Source organism: Macadamia integrifolia, chromosome 7 (genome assembly GCF_013358625.1).
Source record: "Macadamia integrifolia cultivar HAES 741 chromosome 7, SCU_Mint_v3, whole genome shotgun sequence".
NCBI lineage: Eukaryota > Viridiplantae > Streptophyta > Magnoliopsida > Proteales > Proteaceae > Macadamia > Macadamia integrifolia.
This window is the reverse complement of record NC_056563.1, coordinates 24261981-24264570: the sequence shown is the minus strand read 5'-3', so window position 1 is coordinate 24264570 and position 2590 is coordinate 24261981. Positions and strand designations below refer to the sequence as shown.

At 35.5% G+C, this 2590-nt stretch overlaps 1 protein-coding gene across 1 annotated transcript in view; it reads right to left on the bottom strand.

The window, feature by feature from the left end:
• Window positions 1-465: 465 nt before the first annotated feature.
• Window positions 466-2590, bottom strand: part of LOC122083532 (calcium-dependent protein kinase 28-like) — a gene marked incomplete at its 3' end in the record, with an annotated part of 11111 nt that continues 8986 nt past the window's right edge. The window contains 5 exon segments of the mRNA XM_042651365.1: window positions 466-639; window positions 1098-1160; window positions 1352-1459; window positions 1577-1692; window positions 1900-2026. Of these exon segments, the coding sequence (XP_042507299.1) occupies window positions 466-639; window positions 1098-1160; window positions 1352-1459; window positions 1577-1692; window positions 1900-2026 (588 nt within the window).

Below are 2590 nucleotides of genomic sequence, written 5' to 3'. Positions count from 1 at the left end.
AAAAAAAAAGAAGTAAAAAATAAATAAAGAAAATAAACAAAGAGGCTCTTACTAGAAGAAGTTCTGAGGTATTGCTTGAAGAAATAAATTAAACAAAGAAAAACAACTAGCATCTTAGATGTATGATACATACTCATCTACAATAAATATGTTAGTGAACATAAAATCAGGCATGCGTGCACACACATGCACACACAATTGTGTGTCCCATGTTACTGAGTTCAAGGTGTTCAGACATCCAATTTCAATACTTATGAAATTCCAGTGTTCCTCCTAATATTTTTTTTCCATGCAAATTTTTTATACCATTTTTAAATTTCCTATGATGTATCAAAGAATTAGTTAAGAAGGCCAAAACTAGCAATGAAATTAAAATTGCAAAATTTGGTATAACCTTTGTCTATAAGTAGAAAAAGGGTGTGTTTGAGAGAAAGAGAGAGAGAGAGAGCTCAGCTTTAAACTAACCATCCTTAGCTCCTCGGGTGTGATAAATCCATCCCTATCCAAGTCAAATTTATCAAAAGCAGCCTTGGAACGTAGCTGCCACTTCTCAGAATCATGTTCCTCCATTTGATGCACATGAAGAGTGGCAGCAACAAATTCTGGGAAATCCACAAGCCCATCTGTGTTGCTGTCTATCTGCTTCATACAAACAAGGACCACAGTTAGTATTTTAGGTGAAATAGTTTTCACTAGTTAAAGAAGTGAAAAAACAAGTCCGAGATAACAAAGGTTAAAAATTTTCAGGATAGCCACGTCGACTAGGGCAAAGAATGCAAAACAAATGACAGGCAGGATTGGTCACCAGGGAGTTTGATTTTGTTATGAAATCCTAATTGATTAAATATGTAATGCTCCAGAACAAAATGCAGTTCAAAGATGCAAGCAGAAAATAGTGCAATGATGATTTCAATCATCAGTCCCAATCAGCTGTCACCATCTTTACAAAAACACATGCAAAGTCACTAGGTTTGGCATTAAGAACAAATACAGAGGGAATAGGATCATAAAAGAAACATATGAAGATCTCAAAAATATGGAGTCCCCCAGAAAAGGAAAAAAATAGAGTAGATTAAAATTTGGGGGAACTAGCATACCGCTTGAAGGATCTCTAGAACACGTGGTTCCTTCATTCTCCAAGGAAGATCTTTCGCAAGGGCCTGCAGAGAGACCAGCAATTACAAAAGAGAGTTAAGGAATTAGATTCAACACATATGGAATATATACTAGTTGATGAACTCAGAAATCCACAGACAGGATTACGATTACTTGCTGACAAACTCATAAATTCACAGACAGGACTACAATTATAATCTAATGAAGTCCAACTTAGAATGCCAGGAAAACATGCCTGTCTCATTTCTTCAAGACTAATAGCACCATTTTTGTCCACATCAATTGCATGAAACTGATCCCGGAGATCAGCCAGCTCCTCTTCATTAAGGGTGCTAGCCAAAGCCTGCAAGACAGTAAATACAGAATTCGTAACCCATAATAGCTACTAAAAATAGGTCAGAGGGAGCACTATTTTATATCTCTGACAGAAAGGGCTACAACTAGAAGAAGAAATGCTTACTCTAAGAGCAAACTGCTTCAATCGACTATATTTCACAAACTGCCGAATGTTGGACAGCACAGATATGTCCACAGGGATCTCTGAGGCGTCACCTCCTTCTCTAACCCACGGGTGTGCTGGAAAGATGGCACAGTGGAGACATAGGGTCAACTTTTTGGTCAAACAAAATAAAATTAGTCATAAAACAGTTCTAAAGTGAAACCAGAACCCAGGAAAAATCACCAGTCAAGCCTACGTTACCAATCATTAGAGAATAAATTATATAACTGTCTTTCAAAACTGTTAGTCATTTAATTATTTTAAGAGAAGAAACTGATACATACACAAGGCTTGAGCAGCAGTCAGTCTAGCACGAGGGTCCTTCACCAGCAATTTTTTTACAAAGTCTTTAGCACTGTTGCTTATGTTTGGCCATGGCTTCCGACGAAAATCAGGCTTGTTCCTTAAGACCTATGAACATGATGTTGAAACAGATAAATTCAAAGACCTCATAATAACAAAAATGGAATGGTAAAAGATCAAAATTTTCTCTCATTGGAAGAATACAAAATCAAGTTCCAAGTTTTATTATCATCATCATCCAATGAGAATGGATAAGAAACACCAAGATCATTGATGCAGATGCACGATGGATTTAGGAAAAAAAATCTTTTTGATTTGATTTTCTATTGTTTTAGAAATAATTTCTTTTTAAATTAGCTAGCTTCTAATTTTAGAATAGTTTCAATTTTCAAGTAGTTTCCATTAATTGTTTGATTTTTCCTTTATATTAGTCATGTAATAGAGAAGAACTCAGTTTTAGATTTTTTTGAATGAATTTGAGAATTTAGGTTTTGGTTGAAACCATTGCTGCCGACCCCTTTTTTCTCCCTCTCTGAAATCTTCTAATCTCTTCTTTTCCCTCTCCTATTTTCCTCTTTAGTTCTTCTTCTTCATCTCCATTACTTTCTCCTTTATTTCCTTTTTTTTTTTATTTTCTCAACTGCTGGATACTATTCATCATCTCTGCTGGGC